We start from the raw sequence: 20,237 nt of genomic DNA on the forward strand, positions 1-20,237 counted from the left end.
ACCTTCCTGAGTCTTTTACTGTTCCTGATGGTCACCCATTCCCTTTTTGCCTGTGCAATCTTCACCTGCGGTGTGACCACCTCACTAAACGTGCTATCCATGACTTGCTTAGCATTGCGGATGCTCCACAATGAGTCTACCCGCAGCTCCAGCTCCGAAGTCCGGTTAACTAGAAGCTGCATTTGGACACACCTTCCGCACAAATGGTCACCAGGGATGCTTCCGGCATCCCTCATTTCCCACATCCTGCAGAAGGAGCATATCACAGGTCTGAGTTCTCCTGCCATGACATCCCTCTTGATTAAGCTAGTTACTCCCTTAAAAAATACGCTAGCTCGGGGCCTTATTTATGTTAGATAGGAACCTTGTTTCTTGACTCGTACAGTACTACTCTATACATTTTTTTAGCTTCTACCTCAGTATTAAGCAATGAATTACTTTAATAGATTGAAAAAAAAAACTCGCCAGGATTTACTCATCAATCAGCTGCTTTTTTAAAAATCCACTTTCAGAAGAGTGACCCTCGCAGGTCTGGTACACTCCTGAAGGTACTGCCTCTCCCTCTCTCTTTTTTTTGGTTTGAGGAGGAAGGAGAGATGGAAACACTACAGCAATGGTCCAGTGGTGATAACTGATGTTACACTGGGGAGACCAAATGCATACTGGATGACCACTTTGGGGAACATCTCCATTCAGTGCGCAAGCATGACCCTGAGCTTCCAGTTGGCTCTCATCTTAATTCTCCCCTTGCTCCCACTTTCTGTTTTCAGCCTCATGCAGTGATCCAATGAAGCATCTCACCTTTCAACTGGGCATTTTATATACTTTGGGACTCAACCTTGAATTCAACCAATTGAGATTGTAACTTCTGGCCCTATTTTGTTTCCTTTTTCTTTATTTTTTTCCATTCTTGTTTTTCTCTTTTTTTCCCCTTACTGTGCTTTGAGACAACATTTTTTCATGATTCTGCCATTCACACCTCCTCTAGACACATCTTTACTTGTCCCTTTGTCTTTGCACCATGAAACCTTTTGAAATTTCACCTCCCCTGCCCTCCACTATATCACAGACCTTCCCTTTGGTTCTTTCTCCCACACTCACCCTTTTCACTTGCTCAAAACCTCTAACTTTTTCTGATGAAATGTTACCTCTATTTCCCTCTATCTATACACCCTGTTTTGCTGGATTTCCTTCTGCAAGCTCATCCTCTCTGCTGTTTCCCTCTCTGATGACCACCTAAAGGTCTCTCTCTGGCAAGCTATTGCAGCTGTTAATGGTTTTCTTGTTCCTAGTCTGAAGTCCAATCTAAGGCAGCCATGGCTCCAATGATCCTCATCTTGAGTCTCAGTGTTTACAAATTGCACAAATTCAACTCTGTATGAGACAAAATAGAGAATGCTGTGACTCCAGGGCCAGAATTTTACGCTGGTCGGGCAGTCATATGCCCGACCAGCATGCACATGAAATTGCGCAAAATGACATCAGGCATGCGTCACGACATCATCATGCACATGAACAATATTGAGGTCAGCAGGTGCATGCGGGAGTCGGACCCATACCCACCGACAATTAAAGGGCCATTTAAGACCATTAAAAACCCTATTGTCCACAATTTAACATTGCCTGTGCGATTTCACATTCGTTGCGTGGGTAAAATGGGCAGGCGGGCAGCCCGTTTTTAAAGGAAATCCAATGGAATGAAATGCTCGAGGTGAAATATAATTAAAAAAGATATCTGGGGACTGATATTTTTTGAGTTCTGTGTCAGGTGCTTGCATGTGTTCCATTGACACAGCTTGGTACATTTTTTTCTTGTCATTTAACCTGTAGAGGTCTGCAGATCCCTGAGGCAGCTCCACAGTAGCTGTCTGCCTTCAGGGAGCTCACTAGAAGCACCCACCTGCACCCTCACTTTGTTGGCGCCCGGCCTCTTCCCACCCGACTGGCGACAGTGCTGAGGCTTTCTCAGTGTGCGTTTACAAGAAATACAAGAAATTGCATGCGCGGGCAGAAGCACATTTCGCGTCCGCTTACCAGCCCATTGACTTGCCACGCATGCCAAGCATGAAGTTCAGGTCCACAGCTCAGGGAGAGGAAAATCTTAAGGGGAGTTTAGTTTGATAGGATAAAGGAAGGGAGGAACGTGATAAAGGCAGCTGAATGGATGGTCTCAATCTTTGTGATAAAGGGGCCCATGAGTTTTTCACTTTTGTATTTGAAGGTGAGTGTGGAGGAGTCGGGGAGAAGGGCTTAGGAAGATGGCTTGTCAGGAAACAGAGAAACCAGGCATTATTGTTCCATTCCAGCATGACTCTGGTGATAAATGGTTAAACCAGTTGTCTCCCATTAACATTCGTCCCTTAGATTTAAGGGGGCAGAGATTGGAGGTGATTTCAGGGTGAGAGTAAAGGTTTATCAGGGATAAAAGAATCAAAGGGTGTGACAGATGGAGCTGCAGAATCGAGGACCAAAGACAAGGAAGTTGGGAATTTAACAAGAAGTTGTAGCTGATCTAGGGGAGAAAGCAGAAAAAGTGTGAGTGGGAAGGAAAGGTGGGGGCTGAGGGGATTGTGAGTTGAAAGGAATGCAAGAAAGTTATCAAAGATGGTCTGATCTGAGATTCACACGATGGTGTAGAGATGCAGTGTGAAATAGCAATGTCAAGCTGGAGGTTGTGAATCTGGAGGAAAGGTTAAGGGAGCACAGGAAGGCAGTGAACTCAGAGGAGAGGGCATGATGAATTGAGTAGAAGGTTTAAATCACCTAAGGTGAGAAGACACTCTGTGTGGAGGCTGAGGGAGGAAAGCGGTGAAAAGAAATCATGATGACAAACTTGCTGTGGTACTTACGTTGGAAATAGAGAACAAAGATTTTAAAGGAGAGGTTATAAGGGTGGAACATACTCCTTTGATGAAAACACCAGCATGAGTATAAAAGCATTAAAGCAGAATGTTTTCTGTGGATGCTGTGTAAGATGTAATCATTTACCCCTGCAAGGTTACTGTACGGTTCAGAAAAGAGAATTACGAGAAATAGTAACAAAATGCAAAGCTCAAATTAAACACCGATGACTTTACTAGATTTGACAATACAAGATACCCATTACAATACCCCATTACAATACACCTGTTACAATTTGTCAGAAATACATAACAAGAGGTATATACATGCATGATCAGCCAATAAGCAGTCATCCTTCCTGCCAATCATACCTCTAGCAGTTGACCAGGCTGCCTAGATAAGCAGTGAATCATCTTCTTGCAACAATGTTTATACTCTCCTTTCCAAAGGGTGGGGGAGAAAGATGTTTCATTGACAAGATTGTACTATCCTATCAAAATTGTGCTTACACTGCAATTGTCCAATGAGGCGTCCAATTCTTTGTTCAAACCACCAATTAGGCACTCTTTGACAATGTCCACATGCTCATAACTGCTTAATTTCCATCCCTCTAGGCTATTGCCGATGCTTTCAAGATCTTTATCAGTACTTCTTTACTGGTGATAGGGCAATAAAACAATTCAAGCCCCTTCCAAGTTTCTGACTTCTTACAAATTCCTTTTATAGAATTAAAGCAAAGTCCACCTGGAAAAGCATAATTTCTCAGTATTTCAAAAGGAGATATTGTCAATCAATGCCAGCTTGACTTCTCTCTTGCCACCTGTATTCACCACCAACTTCCTGCAGTGGGTCTTCTTTGAGTAGTTGTTTTGTAGGGTTACCGTTTGTGATCTCATTTGTTCACAAGCATTTGCTTCCAAGTGACTCTTTGGCCCCTAATTCTCCTAATGAGGAGAAATTTCTTCAGCCAGAGTGGTGAGCTTGTGGATGTCGCTACCACAGAATGTAGTTAAGGCCAAAACATTGTATGTTTTCAAGAAGGAGTTAAATATAGCTCTTGGGGCAAAAGGGATCAAAGGATATGAGGAGAAAGTGGGAGCAGGCTATTGAGTTGGATGATCAGCCATGATCATAATGAATGGTGGAGCAGGTGCAAAGGGCCTAATGGCCTACTCTTGCTCCTAGTTTCTATGTTTCTAATTCCACTTCATCTAGCAAAAATGAGGGACAAGGATAACAATACTGCCTTGATGAGCTTTGGGTTGAATTAGTGACAGTTTACCTTCACTGAGTGATTGAGGGGTTGAGTTAATTGATGAAAAAGGAGCAGTTTGATATTCATGTTCTTATATTTATAACCTCCAATGTGATATTTGTGATAATTCTTTCATAAGTTTGTTTTTAATATTTGTAAGCTCTCTTTCACAACCTACTGTTCAATATTTGTGATATTCCTTCCATAACTTTGGTTTTGACATTTGTACTCTCAAATGCATGATCTTGAGTTTGATATTGATGCAGCTAGTTTTTAAATATTGGAGAACTATCCCATTGACTAATCAAACAACAGCTTGAAATAGATATACTCAAGGAAACATATCAGTCAACATCCCAGACTCCTCAATCATTATTCCTGAGTGTACCTTCTCCCACCAGAAGGATAGAGCCAACAAAGATGGGGACAATGCTATATAGTCAGATGGGAGTGGCATTAGCTTCCTCAGCATTGACTCACATGACTTTGGTCAAACAAGTACCAAGACATATCCTAATGATCACTGCTTACTGCCCTCTCTCAGCTAATGAATCAGTGCTCATCATGTTGTATATTTCTTGGAGGAAGCTCTGAAAGAAGTAAGACACAAATTGTTTTCTGCATGGAGTACAACACCAAGAAGACTAGAAGAGCCATCACTGACTGAGATTCTTGAGTCCTGGTTGCCAGATTAGGCCTTCATTAGCTGGTGAAGGAAATATAATTGAGTTGACTTAATCCTCACAATTCTGCATGTCACAGGTATGTTTACTCATCATAGCATTGTTATTAGCACAGTCTTTGTGAAGGCCAAGTCTCATCTCAGCTATCCTACACTTAATCTACTTAGTTGTTTTTCAGACTTTTTTTGAAGAAAAGCTACATGTCAAATTTCAAAATTGATGACGGAATTTTGTTACTTAAAAATAAAAATAAATTTTATTGAGCATCTATGTTTTTTATCATTCTACCTAGACATAGGCACAAATTGTAATCTGTCCATTTATTAATAGAGCTGCATTATTTACTTATCTAAGTGAAACTGGAAGGGTGGGTATGATTACCAAGTGACATCTTTATGTAGGAAATTTCAATTAGAAATGTAATTCATTCAGGAATTCATAATTGTAAAATACATTACTAGCCTCCCATAGCATTGCATATGGTGTAGTCTTCAAGTAAAGTGTGGTTAAAGAACAAGGGGTAATTTAACCAGGGTATGTAGGCAAAATATAGTCTTGGTTCTAAAGTCAATCATTCCCTTTTTATTTTAATTTAATTTTGATCTAATATTATCTATCTTTTTATTTAAAAATATCTGCACACTTGTCGTATGCACAATTTGACTTCTTTTTCAGGTGTTAGACACATGTATTGTGCCATCTTATCCATTATAAATAGATAGGTTTGCACTTATAATACGTTTTGCCTATGGAAACATGTTGATTCCACAGTTCAACTACAAATCACTCAAAATGCTTTCTGAATGAATGAAACTTTTACTATCCAGAGTAAGGGTTTCAATAAAATAAAAAGAAGCCCTACATATTTCACAATAATATGATTCAATCTATGCATTGGGTCAGACTCAGAATGAGTCCCCTCACTGCTCCACAGTGAATGTAGACTCTACTGAAGAATTCAAAAGAAAATTGAACCAAATTGTAGAATAATCAAAGTGTTTAGGTTAATAGAACATTTTAAGATCCTGGAATAAGATCCTGATGATGACAGGAGCTGAGCAGATTCAATGAGCTTTATTTAACCCACTCTTACATTCTCACAGGGTGTCATTGCAAGTACTGGATTCAACCAAAGTCGCTAGACCCAGTTTATACTTCTAAATTGTACGGACCCACGCCAGTAGAACGGGTGTAGGAATTTGCGCGTCTCGGACTCCAGTCAGAAGTTAGTGCAATGTTGTTAGGACAGAATAGCAGAACAAGCGCACTCTTTACATTGAAAATGCATCGACATTAAAACATATTAAGTTGTTTCTTTGTAATATTTGCCGGACAAAAACTAACACCTCGCAACAGAAATGTTTTGTGAAACGGGCAAAAGCTCTATGACTGCCTGAGATTATGTTTTAATCAATGCTTTTGAATGTACTGGAATTGTACTACATCTGGTGCAACGCCCAGGACAGTATCTCCTGCAGGGAGTCTGACTCCATTTCAATCTGGGATAGTGAAGTCCGCTGCCTCACTCCTGACTCATTTATGCTTTCAAGTCAAAACATTCTGAAATCTCCTTCCTTCGCCGTAAAAAGGGCAACTGTTCATCCGAGGTACTCTCCTGCCTCCATAGCACAATATTAGAAATAAACAGATGAGTTCACGATGAGCTGAGTTATTCTCTTCTTTTGAGTGTTCTGTATCAAATCTTCAAGGGCATTTCAATCTATATGGCTGTTATCCTGAAAGAAGGATTTTCACGGAGCACTGAAGATGGAATAAGGCAAAAATTCAATTAATTCTATAAACAAACACAATCATATCTGTCACATTTCACTTCGTGAAGGTGTAATCTGTGCCTCGCTGTAAATCTATAAAGCCATCATCACAATGTCTCCTTATTGGCCAAGGGAAATACTGTACAAGTGGAACCAAGAAGGTGCCAACAGTGCACTATCGTCATGTCGAGACTTTTAGAATTAGTCAGCGTTTTTCTTTTCCAAAAAAGGTCACGAAGATTGAGCACCATTGGTTTCTTTTTGGTTATTAGTTGTGATTCATACAGTGCTGTGATTGGGTCCATGAAGGGACAAAATAATGATTGCCCAAAGGCAGAATACAGATTTTCCATCGATTTCACCCTCCAACACCAAACTGTATATTGTAAACAGAAGGTTCTGAATTGTCTGCACAGTTCTGACTGTGCCATTCCACTTCCATTGGTTTGGTCACATTTCATATCCCCCCAACCCCAATCTTATGCTAACCAAGGAAGAGAAACTTGGCAAAGTCTTTGGTAACACACAGTGCGAGGATTTCAGTTGCCTGGCTACCTATGGTATTATTACCACTTCAATACAAGAACGCCACCAAAGTGACTTCCACCAACACCTTCCTGTCTATTGAGAACTCGTTTTCTTGTTATATGCTTGAACTTACAGGCACGGCTGTGAAGGATCAGAGGAGCAGAGCGGCCTTAAACCAGCTCAGATTTAATCATGCAGGCGGGAGAGAGAATATGGTAATTGGTATAATTTGACAACAAAGCGATAACATATTTATACATCTATAATTTCAACATTTTAATGAATTTAGGAAACAAATTAGACCCATGAATATACCTCTATAGTCCTGTTATAGTTCTGTTGCTTCCGATGGGCTTGTCAAGTCATTTAATTTTGATTCAACCTTTTTGTTGATTTATCATAAACGAAAGGCAAAAGTAACATTTTACTATGGAGTTATGTAAGGAAATAAGGGTATGCTGAGACATGTATGTGAAATGTTCTGTCATCCATTCTGGAACATCCAAGATTCTGGAACCAGCTCCCAAAGGATTGTGGCACCAGAGATTGCAGCGCACTGTTAAATGCCAGCCTCGCTTGTGAGATGCTATTGTCATCTTATTACTTTAATTTCAGCCACTCCGACAGATTGTTTGAAAAACGTGACACAGATGGATTTTTGTTTCTGTGCATTGGTAATCATCTGTTTTTTTAAATATCGTTTAACTAGTCAGATTACTGTCCCGAGCATGAAGCTAAATGCGTGATGTTATTCCATTTTGGTTATACATGCGGTATCAAAGCACACAGAGCAAGTTTTTTTTTTAAATGCATTAACACAGCCTAAAATGCCCATGTCTCAGTAGATATTGCCAGTGGCTACTGCAAGCTGGCAGCGCAGCAGGCTTCCAGTGAGATGCCGCTCAGAGCCGAACAAGGAAAACAGGCTAATAAAAAGGAAATGAGTTTGTACTGGTCTTTTTCTTCACTAAACTCCATATTAATAATTAGGATTTCCTAATGCTTTATTAAGTTTCAACAAAGAGTTCTAAAATAAGAATTGGATGATTGCACTACTAGATTTATGCTCTTATGTATTTACTTAAATAACACAATTCTTTCGGAAAGAACCACATCTCGACATTGCATTTATATCCGCACCATGTGCTTTAAATTTAGAAAATCTGTCACTGAATTACCGCAGTTTAAACCAAAAGATTGCCACAAATACAATCATGGCCGGCTGAGTAAAATTAAATACATTGCCTACTTCATTCCTTTAAAACAAAATGCATTTCAAAACACGAATTAAAATTTCTTTGTACATATTCGATCTGCGCTGCTACCTGAGAATGTGTTTAATCTCGGATGTCCAACTATAGAAAACTCCTTTCAAAGATTGCAGTTCCACAACTGGCGAGGCCTAACATTATGTTTGGTCTTTGCTCACTATAAGAGATATTACTGAATCTGACTACAAGGTTTTGTGGGCTTCTTGTCTCTTCAAGTCAATTGTAGTCAAGCATAGGCCTTACCACATTTTCCTCAAAATGCCAAGCCTAAGGAATAACAATGTAAATGTAATTAAACCCCTTCTCATACTATAGGGTTTCTTTTAACACGTTATATTTTCATAAAACAAAGTTAACGTGAATGTAACTACGAACAGGTTGTGTGTAGGAAATCGTTGGGATATGATAGAAAGTATCATATATCACGATGAAATGAATAAGTGCATCAAAACAGACTCACTAAGAAGGACACATTACATATGTAGTTCCTAATATTGTTGGTTCTATCTCTACTAGGGTGACCAGCGAGGAGGTATCTGTGTGCATGAAATACACTCGCGAAAGAAAGACTGGTTAGTGGGAAAGCTTGGGCCAACGCAAAGTAATATTTAGAGATCTCCACGGCTTGGGCAGTGCAGCATTCGGTACCTCAGAAGGCTAAGGAAAAGCGAAGATGCATTCCTTTGAAATCAGACCGTAGCATCAACCTATACTCATATTTCTGATCTGCATTATGATGACAACCAGAGCCCTGTTATTTTGAATAGTTGACACCATGAGGTTAGTAGACCATTAAAATCATTTTCGGACCCATGACTCCACCATTCCAAATTCTTCCAGAGAGTCTCTAACCGATCCACAATGTTAGTGATTAACGAATAAACTCACCTCAGTGGTGGGAGGTGCTGTGATTAATATTTCATAAAAAAATACACAACCATATAAAAATGGGTTGGCATTGAAATTTGATGCATACTGTGTGTTGGTAGTTGCCAATTTATGGAGACAGCTAGCTCTTTTGCAATGTGTAGGTGACACCTGCATTTAAACGAAATACATTTCGATGCCATCTTTGTTCACATGGGCATTCTTAATGTAACCACAAAACCTGGCAACGTGGAATAAACAGTTTACCTTTACCAGACCAAATGCGTCAAGTCCCCAACTAATGATGAAATTATTAATAACAGACTTGCTACTCAAAAAAGATTTTTTTCTGCCTTAATTCTGAGTAGTTCACCATGCACTTCTGTGTCTGATTGGTGCTGACATGTGGAAACAGGGTTTAATAAGGTGTAATATGGGACGTGTGTCATGCCTTTCCTTTTATTTTAAGCGGCTAGCTGATCCTCCCGACCTCCTTGCTGTCAGCTCGGCTGCCCCGTGGAGATGGTGATAATACTTGATGTCTATGGGCTGCTGCCCCAGCTCCTGTCTCCCTCGGGGCGCAAGATGCCAGCGTCTGCACCTGCCAATCAGCGACGGCTGCCCGCTGACGTCAGCGGCAGATGGCATGGTACCAGCGCTGGCAGTTGGCATCACTGTCACTTCTCAGAGCGATCACACACCGATCCTGCGGAGAGACCCTACCACTGCCGTCAGAACACGGAGAAGCAGCCAGAAAGAGCTGAAAATGAGCATCCCTTCTAAGCACTGATTTCAGGTAAGAATTCAAAAAAAAAATAATTGAACAACCAGAGCATAATTGCATTAAAACGGATGCCGTTTTTTAATTACCCTGCCGTAATGTGCAACCATCCTGATATTGCATATTTAAGCGCTAATATATATTGACTTTGTATGCAATTCGAAAATTACCTGTCTCCCTTGCAACTGATGACTTCGTCATTATAAATTGTTTTGTCATTTCATTCATAGATTTAACAAGACATTCGTGTAACAAGCCAAAATTTGCATACAGACTGAGATTTTTGAAAAGACTCTCGTTTATGTACTGAATAGGATTGGTATTTTAAACAAGCCTACACTTCAGTGTATAAGATAGTAATGGTTCAAAATGTTGTGCTATTAGTGCTCGAATTTAAAACTAGTTTTCGAAGTGGAAAAGGAAGCTTCTAAAATGTAGGGTGTCGTTCTGATATATATAAACTTCAGAATGTAACAGATTAACTTTGAGCTGAATGTAGAATATGCAAGTGCAAATTGCAATATTTCATAGTGGGAAGAAAACCCTGTGACCCTCCATCTGTCAAATGATTTATTGCACTGCATAACTAGTGCCGGGGTTGGTGCTATGTAGCACACGGAACACTTTAAAGAAAACAATTACCTCGATTTCCAATTTAAGGTTTAATATTTCATTGAAAAGGGAATTATTTCTAAATAATTTCTTGGTCGGTCGTTTAACTTTCCGGCTCAGTGCCAGATCCAGTCTATTGTTGATGCTTACGGAACGAAATAGGCTATCCGGTGACATCCTGTGCAATGTGGGTTTCTAGTGTCGTTCTAACCTCTAAAATAAAATCTTTGAAATTTTCTTGGCACTACATATATAATATATATATATATAAGGATGCCGGAATTCCACTAGTCTCCGATATCCATACCGCGACACTTCCTGTAGTAACTATAGTGTTACTATGGTTGGATGTAGCATTGTAAGCGATCCTGTAATTTTAATTACGATCCATGGGAAGTTTGAGACCCAGGGGAATCAAACCAAAACAGTGGAACCGTCCTGTTTTCATAGACCTGTCAATTGCACAGCTTTTACACAACCATGTTACGATTAGCCAGAAGGTCACAACCACATGCAATATTGGAAAAAGCACCCCCTTTATCGCGTTTAAAGCAATTGAGAAGCTGCTCGTGCAAAAACAAGCCAAAGATAGTTCTGTACAACACTAAATGCTAAGATTTATTATGTTTTCCAGTGATGAATATTATAGTTTAATTTTTTAAAGATCTGATCAGATTATTTAATCTTCAACTCAGGAATTAGTTGGTGCGACAATCAATTCATTCTAATGTATTCCCTAGCTAGAAAATTGTGCCGATAACCATTTTTTTCTCCCCTTCTCCCCCCTAAGCTGACAACATGTTGACTTTACCAATTGAGGAAGTTGTCATGATGCCCGGAACAAACTTTGATGATGTTAGTGAAGCTGAGGATAAAGAGTCCGAAATTTGTGCGGAGCACGAGCAGTGCTCAATTGATCTCAGCAACATTACCCCGTCTGTAGAGTCAGAGAAAGATGAGAATGGGAAGGAAGGCGAAGATGACGAGGAACATCCCAAAAGGAGAGGACCCAGGAAAAAGGTAATGACTAAAGAAAGGGTTGAGCGAGTCAAACTGAGGAGGACTGAGGCGAATGCCAGGGAGAGGAAGCGGATGCACGGTCTCAACAATGCCCTGGACAACCTTCGCAAAGTTGTCCCGTGTTATTCCAAAACACAGAAACTGTCCAAGATAGAAACATTGCGCCTAGCGAAAAACTACATTTGGGCTCTATCTGAGATCCTGCGCATCGGCAAGCGGCCCGACCTGCTGACCTTCGTGCAAAATTTGTGTAAAGACTTATCCCAACCAACAACCAATCTGGTGGCTGGTTGCCTGCAACTCAATACCAGAAATTTACTGATGGATCAGGGCGGAGATGGAGCTCACATCGCTAGGTCACAATTTTCCTCCACTCTCTACACATATCAAAACCCTGATCTAGGCAGCCCCTCGGGACAGAGTCCAATGGAAAGTTCCTCCAAGTCCATCAAACCTTACAGCTATTGTGGTGCTTATGAATCTTTCTACCAAAACGCTTCTCCCGAGTGTGTGAGCCCACAGTTTGATGGTCCCCTAAGTCCTCCAATTAACTTTAATGGGATTTTCTCCCTGAAGCAAGAAGATCCATCTGACTATGTGAAAAATTATCACTATGGCATGCATTATTCCGCCGTGCCAGCCAGCCGTCCCCTTGGACAGAGCTACATGTTCAGCCCAGCCATGCGATGTGTGGTGCCCACAGACAGTACATTTCCTTACGATTTCCATCTGCGCAACGAGACACTTTCAATGCAGGACGAATTAAATGCGGTTTTTCATAATTAATGAGAAAAATAGTGGCTATACAGATCACAAGTAATTAAGATAAAGCAGTGGGTGGCACATTAAATAATTGATACAAAATTGTTTTTAACAGCACGACTGCACTCATATTCGAATGTTACATGATGGCAGAGAAGCAATAATCGAAAAACTATGCAAGTGAGTAAATTATATATTAGCAACTACCCCTTTAAAGGGAAATAGACACCATATGGGCCCCTCCTTACTTCTCGCGTACACTTTCCATTTAACAGGATCATTTGTAAATACTTTTGCTTAGTTTCACAGACACGACAGTATTTTACAAGTGGATCATGTGGCAGAACAGCATTTTCCATGAATGTTATTTTAATTACTCTGAGATGGATAAATAGAGGTATGCAATCATTTAAGTGACACATGAGCCCTTAAGGTTCCAAAATCAGTACTGTACATAGCAAACCACACACAAAATCTGGAAACACAAAACAATTAAGTGTTCCCAATATATTTTCTGTTTTTACTCCCGACGCAGCATTGCTAGCTATCAGATAGAGGAAGCTTTCCTTTACTGTGCACAATGATCGTTCAAAAAAAAAAGTCTGCCTTCTAATACACGTCATAAATATTATTTATATTAAAGAGACATTTTAGGAAATCACGGTATGAAGACGCATCGATTACTTCAATTCAATTAATTTGACCTAGTCGAATATTTATTCATACAATTGTAGTGAGTTTATTTTTCTATGTGTTATATTTTGACGTATTCAATAATCAGCAATCACGAAGGATTTCGGTGAGTGTAGTAATGCCTGTGAACAAGTTCTGAAAAGGGTCACTGGCGAAGTATTAACGTGTAACCGTGTGCAAACTTGTCCAAGTGTCTTACTAATGCATTAACATACTTCCTCGTCTTAAGGAAGCATGGCGTGAATGATTTGACATATGCAATGAAAAAAAAAGATCGATTAACGTGTATTTTTATTTATTATTTGCCCTGTTCCCCTCTGATGTGTGAAGTGGACGTTTTTCCCACCAATAAACTTGTTTGGTTTTGATCAGCTTGTCGATTATTTTTAAAGGAGATTCAGTTGCTTTCATTGCATCGGGTCTTTGTTCAAACGGACTGGTGGGGCGAAGGCAATCCTCACGGCAGCAAACATTCTCACTAAAGGTTTAAGCTGAACGAACACAGGGTAAAATATGTCGGGAAATATTCAATAAGCTCAAAATAAATGTAAGAAAACTGACCGCCCTCCGTGATAAATTCATATTCATTAATATTTGGAGATAAATGAGGAAGTTGAAATAAGTGTTGGTCCCCAGCCGCCCCCCACCCCGCTCCCCGCCAAAGGCACAATTAGATATTTTGCTGCAGTCAATACAAAAGATAAGACGAGATTATTCATTCTTCCAGAAAAAAATCGAACTTTTTGACTTATCATCTTTGACAGGCATGAGTGATTAATAACAGTGTTCTGTTTTCTCTGAACTGTTGAATGGAAGGAGGGTTGTACTGCAAAGCTTGATCGTTATCTATGCGGAGCTGGGCTGCTCTAACTGTTCTAGTGACTAAACTCCAACTTTAGACGAGGGAGCACCGCAGAGCCGGGCAAAAAAAAACAACCGATTAAAATGCAGTAGGTTATTCTCCGTCCTTTAATAGTCATTTGCATCGTATGAGAACTTTGTTTTCAGGTTTGTACTTTCTATACTTTGCTTAATATTGCAAGTAAGATTAATATATGCATTTTGTATCTCACTACCGGAATATGTTTTACCCCGGAAAAAACGCTGCATATTTCATGACCAAACAGGTTGTGTACCATTTAGTAAAAAGTGGATAAGTAAGCACTCGATGTCTGAATGGCTCCAAAAAGGTTGGTAAGCATGAAGTATTGAAGCATAAATATTAATGTGGAGCACTTCTTTCTGTCCAATAATCAAATCTCTTTTGAGACCTAATAAGGATCATATTGTTAATGTTGGTACCAGTGCAATTACCGTTTGCGTGTAACAACACTACTAAACAAACCTTGGTCTATATTGTAAAAATGTTCTGAAAAATGACGTTGAAATCGCAAAAAGGCAATTTTGTAATCAAGACTGCACAACATGTTTTTCAGCAAGTCTCTTCATGTTGTGGGGATTAAAATTACAGTAGTTCATTGGCGCTCGGGACTGTTTCTACAGGTACAGCACGGTGACAGTGCCACATGTGGCACAAAGGTGCAAGAAAACCTGCAGGAGCTGTCACTGGTGCTGGGAATTACATCTTCAGCAACTGTTGTCTTCCAAATCCGGTGGTTATGTTCACATCCAGAAATGTAATTTTAGCGCAGTTTTGATCTTTAATCTAAACGTAACTATTTGACAAAACAAGCAGACTTTGGTTTACACAATAAAACAGGTTTTTCTCTGCTGAAAATGCAATCAATTGCTTTGGTCTCTGTCTGGTTCTCTTTTATTTCTACCGCAGATTTCCTCTGAAAGTCATATATGAGATCTCTCAAAATATATCGATATTTAATTAATTCACAATGTAACAAAATCGTTCGCTTTGCCAATAAATAAGATACACGAACAGAGAGGGAAACTCTGCCTTTTCACAATTGCTAATATGATTCCAGGGTGGGCGGGGGTTTATTTATATATATGTATAAATGAATTAAAATGTTACAAATAATATATAATTTTAAAGCGAAGGCGTACAGCTGAATTTTGTTGAAAGAAAAAAGCACCGGTTTGCTTTGATTGAATGGGATTTTTTAAAATATTGGACATTTTTAAATACGAATGTAAATACGAATATTTCAGGTCTGAAAAGCTAAAATTATATTCCGGGGTTTGGGATTACATTTGTTTTTCATTTTTTCTTAATTTAGTATTATCTTAAATTTCCTTCAGATCTTTCACCCTGCCGTTTCCACATTTCCTCTCTTCACCTCTCTCCTTATTTCTCCTCCTTCCTATCCCTACCCTTTCACTTTTTGTAGTCAAGCGCTCTGAAAGATCCCTCTGATCAGCGAAGTGCTGTAGAAAAGGGAGTTAAGTTTAGTAATTTAAGTAATCAAAATAGTCAATCAACGTAACAATCAGTCCAGAGGTTCAGCATTCACGTGTATGCAGTTTGAAGAGAACACATTTCCCATTTTCGATATTATCGGAATGATAGCACGAGTCTATTCAAGTTATCAGGTTCTCAGGGATATCTCAGTTAGTAGCTCTTTTAACCGAATACCATGCAGGCTTTTAGAGCCTACACGGGAATTGCGCTGTCATGTTTGGCGTTTTATCGCGGCAGAGTCACACATATCCCAATCTATCTCCGGCTTCCACCCGGATTTCACGAGATAGCACTGATGCCTTTGGCAAATCGTTTCTCAACGATGCATCTGTTCTCACCAAATTGTACATATTTTCCTCCGTTGTAAGATTTGCAGAGTGCCATAACTTTATCACAATTGCACGTTTCCTTAAACCAGAGGAATACATTTGGTTTCACACTTGTTCAATCCTATCGTCAACTACAAACACTGAGTGAAATGCAAACACATTCAATTGCAACCAGCAAATTGAAACAAGAACAGCAAAATTCCCCACGGGATACTCACAGCAAGTTGGGGTGCTAACCTATCTAAAATCGCTCCAAATCCAAACCGCGGATTATACCAGAGAAATTGAACATGTTTTTCATAGCTTAAAAATGCCAAGACAGCTGGACGTGTTTAGTTTGCAATATGAAGCGTTTCCTGCAATATCACACTGAGAAACTAGAGCCAGTATTAGTAGGACATGGCCATCAAGTGGGTGGCAAAGAGTAAGCTTTTCATTGTTTGCTTTCGGCTATGGGCGATACCGGCAATCAGATGTATTTCATATCTCTTGCTGGTTTGAGAAAGTGGCGATGTTTCTTCTTTTATCTGTTTCTACAACTGCGAGGTTTACTGGACTCCTCAAAAGGCACCTAATGAAGAACTTAGTGTAAACCGTAGTGTGGGCTGAAGCTAGCCCACTGGTGAACAATGAATACAAACGATATCTCCCAATCGCAATTTCACAATTAAATAAATAAATAAAGTTAATCAAATCAGACCTTCAGCAAAAGTGTGCTTTACAATTGCATAAATAGGAATAATTGGTTGCATTTTCACTTCAATCAATATTAAATACTTAATTATTAATACATTAACTATTGGCCTACTAAAAAAAGTAATGATTTTTTTTTAAAAAATACGTGTTCTTGGATTGTGTGTCACACTGACAGAGCAGCATTTATGATCCATTCCTAATTAGCCACAGGGCACATTATTTGTACTGAAGTCACATGCAGGCTAGCCTGGGTATGGTGGTTTATCCCCTCTCTGATTCCACATTAGTGGGCCAGGTGGGTGAAGATGCAGATAACATGTAACTTAAAATGGATGAAATGTGCAGAGATTTTCTTTCATTCTTTCATGAGATCTGGGCATGACTGGCAATGTCAGTATTTATTGCCCACCCTTAAATTCCCTTGAGTAAGTAGTGGTGAGCTGCCTTCTTGAACTGCTGCAGTCTGTGTGGTGTAGGTGCATTCATAGGGAGGCACAGGAGGAGGTTTCAGGATTTTGACCCAGAGACATTGAAGGAATAGTGATATATTTCCAAGTCAGGATAGTGTGTTGTTTAGCGGGGAACTTCCAGGTGGTTGTGTCCCATGTGTCTGCTGCCCTTGTCCTTCTAGATGGCAGCGGTCATGGTTTTGGAAGGTGCTGCTGAAGGAGCCTTGGTGAGTGCTGTAATGCATCTTGTAGATGATACACACTGTTGCCACTGTGCATCAGTGGTGGAGGGAATGAATGTTGAAAGTACTGGACAGCGTGCCAATCAAGTGGGCTGCTTTGTCCTTGATGGTGTTGAGCTTTTTGAGTATTGTTAGAGCTGCTGTCATCCAGTCAAGTGGAGAGTATTCCATCACACTCCTGACTCGTGCCTTGTAGATGGTGGGCAGGTTTTGGGGGGTCAGGAAGTGAGTTACTCACTGCAGAATTCCAGTTCTCTGATCTACTCTTGTAGCCACAGTATTTATATGGTTAGTCCAGTTCAGTTTCTGGTCAATGGTAACTCCCAGGATGTTGATAGTGGGCAATTCAGCAATGGTAATGCCATTAAATGTCAAGGAGTGATGGTTAGATTCTCTCTTGTTGGAGCTGGTCATTGCACTTTTGTGGCATGAATGTTACTTGCCATTTATCAGCCCAAGCTGAAATGTTGTCCAGCTCTTGTTGCATATAGAAACAGACTGCTTCATTATCATGCAATCATCAGAGATGTTCTGACCTTATGGTGGAAGAAAGGTCATTGATGAAGCAGCTGAAGTTGGCTGGGCTGAGGACACTACCCTGAGGAACTCCCGCAGTGAGGTCCTGGAACTGAGATGTATGACTTCCATCAGTCACAGCCATCTTCCTTTGTGCTAGGTATGACTCCAGCCAGTGGAGAGTATTTGCCCTCATTCTCATTGACTCCAGTTTTTCTAGGGCTCCTTGATGCCACATTCATTCAAATGTTGCCTTAATGTCAAGGACAGCCACTCTCACCTCACCTCTGGAGTTCAGCTCTTTTGTCCATGTTTGGGCCAAGGCTGAATGGCCCTGGTGGAACCCAAACTGAGCGCCAGTAAGCAGGTTGTTGCTGAGTAAGTGCTGCTTGTTAGCACTGTCGATGACACCTTCCATCACTTTGATGATGATCGATGATGATGATCGAGAGTAGACTGACGGGGCAGTAGTTGGCTGGGTTGGATTTGTCTTGCTTTTTGTGGACAGGACATACTACATGGAAAATTTTCCGCATTGCTGGGTAGATATCAGTGTTTTAGCTGTGTTAGAACAGCTTGGCTAGGGGAGCAGCTAGTTCTGGAGCTCAAGTCTTCAGTACTATTACTGGAATGTTGTCAGGGTCCATAGCCTTTGCAGTATCCCGTGCCTTCAGCTGTTTCTTGACATCACTTGAAGTGAATTGAATTGGCTGAAGGCTGGCATCTGTGATGCTGGGGAGCTCAGGAGGAGTCCAAGATGGATCATCCACTCACACTTGCTGAGTTTTTCCAGCATTTTCTGTTTTTATTTTTGGATCATCTACTTGACAATTCTGGCTGAAGATTGTTGAAATGCTTCAGTCCTATCTTTTGCACTGAAGTGTTAGGCTCCCCATCATTGAGGAAGGGGATATTTGTGGAGCTACCTCCTCCTATTAGTTGTTTAGTTGTCCAATACCATTCAGGACTGGATGTGGCAGGACTGCAGAGCTTAGATCTGAACCATTGGTTTGTGGAATCGCTTAACTCTGCCTTTCACTTGCTGCTTATGCTGTTTGGCATATAATCAGTCCTGCGTTATAGCTTCACCAGGTTGACACCTCATTTTTAGGTATGCCTGGTGCTGCTCCTGGCATGCCCTCCTGCGCTCTTCATTGAACCAGGGTTGATCCGCTGGCTTGATGGTAATGGTAGAATGGGGGATATGCCAGGCCATGAGGTTACAGATTGTGTCCGCGTACAATTCTGCTCTAGCTGATGGCCCACAGCACCTCATGGATGCCCCATTTTGAGTTGCTAGATCTGCTCGAATTCTATCCCATTAAGCATGGTGGTAGTGCCACACAGCATGATGGAGGGTATCCTTAATTTGAAGATGGGACTTTGTCTCCACAATGACTGACAGTAGTCAATCCTACCAATACTTATACATTACGGAATCCTAGATGCCAAAGAAAATGTACTGGGATAAGAATTTCCATGGGCCAAATCATCCTCTTTCATTCCATGCTGATTTTATGTTTAAAGGCAAAACTGGCCAATAACTACAACATGAAAAAGGTGACAGGCTCTGCCAGCAGCAGGAGTTCACTGTACATGAGGAAATAATAGTTGATTTATTTTGTAGGGAAGCACTGGAAAGCATTGGACCTTAGGATATTGAGCAGCTGCAGAGAACAACTGACATGTACCATATTAACCTCATGATGCTTATATTACAACCACGTGAGGAGGAATAAAGAAAATGACCCTCCTATTCTACCACTCCAGGTCTGACCAGAACAGGGTTCTTTTGTGAATTTAGCGAGCATGCGCTTTGCCAATACTGCAGGAGACCCACTATTGCTGCTTCCAGACTATAAAGAATTATTCAGACATGTTTTCTGAGTTTAAACTTAGAATAAGATAAGTTTATTCAAGTCACTTACCGAAATTTTTTAAAAAGCAATGTGAATGGCAATCACCATTCATACATCACACACACATTCCCTGGGCCCACACAAGCACGGTGGTAGTGCCACACAACATGATGGAGGGTATCCTTAATTTGAAGATGGGACTTTGTCTCCACAATGACTGGCAGTGGTCAATCCTACCAATACTTATACATTATGGAATCCTAGATGCCAAAGAGACCCACTATTGCTGCAGAGGGTAGAATAACAGGATAGACTTAAAGATTTTTTACAATTTATGAAGAAGGTAAAACAAAGGAGTATATGGTTATCTGTCCTTTGGCTGGTCTCAATGTGGTCATTCCACATTGTGGTCCTTTTGTTTAGTTATCTTCCTGGGTGTAGTTGTATGGAGCAGATTTCCATGTTTTATCCCCAAAAGATCTCAGCTTGCAATAGATTTATCTTCTCAGGATGGTTTCTTTGCAAATCTGGACAAAATACTTTTGAGAGAGAGAGATAAACAGCTTCTTTGTGGTCTTTCAATGCAGCATTCTGACCTCTGATGCCCTGTACAACTGAAGCATAATCTCCCTACTTTTGTATTCAATTCCCCTCACAATAAATTATAACATTCTATTAGCTTTT

At 40.3% G+C, this 20,237-nt stretch overlaps 1 protein-coding gene across 1 annotated transcript; it reads left to right on the forward strand.

The window, feature by feature from the left end:
• Window positions 1-1,475: 1,475 nt before the first annotated feature.
• Window positions 1,476-12,416, forward strand: neurod6a (neuronal differentiation 6a). The gene is made up of 4 exons (XM_041189246.1): window positions 1,476-1,650; window positions 7,215-7,294; window positions 9,722-9,866; window positions 11,401-12,416. The coding sequence occupies exons 1-4, from the start codon at window positions 1,476-1,478 to the stop codon at window positions 12,414-12,416; spliced, it is 1,416 nt and encodes a 471-aa protein (XP_041045180.1).
• The last annotated feature ends 7,821 nt before the right edge of the window (window positions 12,417-20,237 follow it).

This window comes from Carcharodon carcharias, chromosome 6, assembly GCF_017639515.1.
Source record: "Carcharodon carcharias isolate sCarCar2 chromosome 6, sCarCar2.pri, whole genome shotgun sequence".
Taxonomy (NCBI): domain Eukaryota; kingdom Metazoa; phylum Chordata; class Chondrichthyes; order Lamniformes; family Lamnidae; genus Carcharodon; species Carcharodon carcharias.

Coding starts and splice junctions, on each gene's coding strand:
- neurod6a (XM_041189246.1), top strand. CDS start 1,476: ATGACATCAGGCATGCGTCACGACATCATCATGCACATGAACAATATT. Junction 7,295..9,721: donor CAGGCGGGAGAGAGAATATG/GTAATTGGTATA, acceptor CCTTGCTGTCAG/CTCGGCTGCCCCGTGGAGAT. Junction 9,867..11,400: donor CGTCAGCGGCAGATGGCATG/GTACCAGCGCTG, acceptor CTCCCCCCTAAG/CTGACAACATGTTGACTTTA.